The following is a 3,037-nucleotide window of genomic DNA, read 5'->3' as shown; positions in this document are numbered from 1 at the left end:
GTCAACTTATCAATTTGACATAAAAAAAAAAAAAGATTCACACCACGTTTGAGGAAGACAGTCCAGATAGACATATCACAAATTCAAGCTCTAGAGCTATGTAGAAGAGGCACAATCAGAAAATTGGCAGTTGGCATACAAGTTAGCAAGAGCACAGTGGGACGTTGGGTTCATTTGGGCCTAATCAGAGTGCATACGAATGCCATAAAGCCTGATCTCACTGCCCCTAATAAGCTACTGAGGTTAAGGTTTTCTCTTGAAGCCTTAGAGTATGATAGGATTGCAAATATTCTGAAATTTAAGACAATGCATAATGTAGTGCACGTAGATGAGAAATGGTTCTACATGACAAAGGAAAATAATCGATATTACCTCACAAAAGAGGAGCCTGAACCTTACAGGGGCTGTAAGAGTAAAAAATTCATCACCAAGGTGATGTTTTTGTGTGCAGTTTGCAGGCCACTCTTTGATGAGAATGGCAATGTTTTGTTTGATGGGAAAATTGGTATTTTCCCATTCACACAAGTCATTCCAGCTCAGAGAAGAAGCAAGAATAAGAATGCAGGGACACCAGAGACTAAAGCAATTCAGTCAATCACTCAAGCAGTGATGAGAGAGTGTTTTATCAACCAGGTATGGAGACACACAAGGACTTGTATGCAATGCCAAAATGTACTTTATGTCATAGAATTAGTATGCAAAGTGTAATGCAGCCTTCATTTATTCAAGTTATTGCTTTTTTCAGCTTATTCCAGCTATCATGAACAAATGGCCTCAAGGTGCATCAAAGTTGATCTACATTCAACAAGATAATGCAAAGCCACATATAAGTGATTCAGATATAGAGTTCACACAAGCTGCCTCTCAGAATGGCTTTGATATTAGACTTGTTCAACAACCCCCCAACTCACCTGACACAAATGTCAATGACTTGGGGTGGTTTAGAGCAATTCAAAGCATTCAAGAGGAGACAGTTTGCACTACAGTGGATCAGTTAGTTAATGCAGTATGCAATAGCTTCATGGATCTCAGTCCAATAGCATTGAACAAGGTTTTCTTATCACTACAAGGCTGCATGATAGAAACAATGAAGATGAAGGGGCATAATGCTTACAAACTGCCCCATATGAGCAAAGATGCTCTAATAAGGCAGAATGTCCTCCCTCTCACAATGGAAGTGGACAAAGATCTTGTCGAGCAGTGTATTATGCACATGATAGAGTCAGGGGAAGCAGAAAGCATGCAGGACATCAATTTACAGCTGGGTTTTGGAAATGAGGCTCACCACACAACAATTCAAGCCTAGGATGAAGACAAGGTGACTCTTTTTATAAGCTTAAATGCACATGAATGTGATTGAAAGTGAAATCCTTTTTGTATAGACAGATGACTCTTTTTGTAAGCTAGAATGCACATGAATGTGCTTGAAAGTGAAATCCTTTTTTGTATAGACAGATGGCTCATTTTGTAAGCTTAAATTCACATGAATATGATTGAAAGTTTAGGAACACTGCATCATTTTAGGCACTTAAAGTTCAGAATATAGCAACCATCAACCATCACACACAATCAGTGGTAAGCAAACAGGGGCAATGACGATCGGCGGCCTCAAACTCATCTATTCATACTCGAATCAAAGATGAGTTCAGTTGGCCAAACTAAAGCTTAACAGTTCACAAAAACTAACACAAAAACAAAAATCATCATTTTAGGCATGAACTCTGATGAGATTTAGAAAGATGGGTAGAGAATTTTCGGTAGATTATTGAGGAAACGTGGACTATACCTAGTTTGATCGATCGAGGAAGAACAAAGACGGAATTGGAATGCTAGAACACGAGAGAAAACTATTGTTGTATTGAGAGTAAATGATAGCGTAGGTTACAAAGCACGAGTTCATGGCTTATTTATAGACTACATATGGGGGGTAAGACAGTAATTTCGTCGATGGAGCATGCGTCTTGCGTGGTCGAGGGTATGATAGTAAATTCGTCTTTACGCGGGAGATTTCACCGTGCTTCTGCTGATTCCTTCTGGCGAAAGTGGCTTCTCTGGCGAAGGTGGATCCTCTGATGAGCGAGACTCCTCTGGCGAGTGTGGCTCCTCTGATGAGCGAGACTCCTTTGGCGAGTATGATTCCTCTGGCGAGTGTGATTCCTCTGACGAGTGTGATTCCTCTGGCGAGTATGATTCCTCTGGCGAGGATGGTTCCTCTGGCGGGTGCGCTTCCTCTGGCGAGGATGATTCTTCCGACGGGTACGATTCTTCGAATGAAAACTACCTCGCTGCTCCCCGTGATTCCACTGGTACAGAGATTCCTCTGCTCTTCATATATTACTCCTCATCAGCTACTCCCCCCTCTAGTCTGGTTGAACCGGGTATTCTTCTTGTTCAACCAGCGAAGTATTGTCCAAGCTAATGCTGTGCTGTTTTCCTTGATCCCTGTAAATCATGAAGACATAAGAGTTCTAATATTATAAGAAAGCAAAGATAAACAGTTTCCCCTTGACTTTGGAATTGTAATTCCAAGTTGGATTTCCTTCTCCTGAGATGGCGTGTTTTATCCCTTTAATCGAAGTGCTGAAATTTGTCTTTAGGATTTTTGCTACTCCCCCCTCTGGTCTGACTAGTTTGCTCTGGAACGGTGCAACTAGTCAGAGGATTCGCTCGCGCGGATGACGTCATCAGCATTAAATGACTGCCCTTTCTACAGTGTTTTTTCCGTATCCTGAGGTTACTTTTTTAGCCTTCGCGTCCTTTCGCCTCCCCGCAAAAATCCTCGACCCTTGATTGCTTTTTTAGGGCCACGTGTCGTTCATCCCGTATGGTGGTAGTTGCCCGCGTACGTTACTTAGTCAGTTTTGAATTTTCATTCCTTCATCTTCTTCATTCTATTTCTGGCGATTTCATTCTTACTGTTTCGGCAATTTTTCTGCGACACTACCGTTCCAGTCCCTTCCGTCGACTTTAAAGAACTCCCGACCTTAGGTAAATCGCGTACTCCCTTTCCTGGTATCTGTAATTAGTTGTAGAGTAG

The 3,037-nt window shown here is 41.7% G+C and overlaps 1 protein-coding gene across 1 annotated transcript; it reads left to right on the top strand.

Annotated features, from left to right (window-relative positions):
* The first annotated feature begins 306 nt into the window (after positions 1-306).
* LOC131008074 (uncharacterized) lies at positions 307-1,306 on the top strand. Its single transcript, XM_057934974.1, has 2 exons — positions 307-633; positions 746-1,306. Exons 1-2 carry the CDS (start codon positions 307-309, stop codon positions 1,304-1,306), a joined length of 888 nt encoding a protein of 295 aa, XP_057790957.1.
* Positions 1,307-3,037: the final 1,731 nt, after the last annotated feature.

The sequence above is a fragment of the Salvia miltiorrhiza genome, chromosome 2, assembly GCF_028751815.1.
Source record: "Salvia miltiorrhiza cultivar Shanhuang (shh) chromosome 2, IMPLAD_Smil_shh, whole genome shotgun sequence".
Lineage (NCBI taxonomy): Eukaryota > Viridiplantae > Streptophyta > Magnoliopsida > Lamiales > Lamiaceae > Salvia > Salvia miltiorrhiza.
Note: the sequence above shows the minus strand (reverse complement) of the source record. Positions and strands in the feature narration are given on the sequence as shown.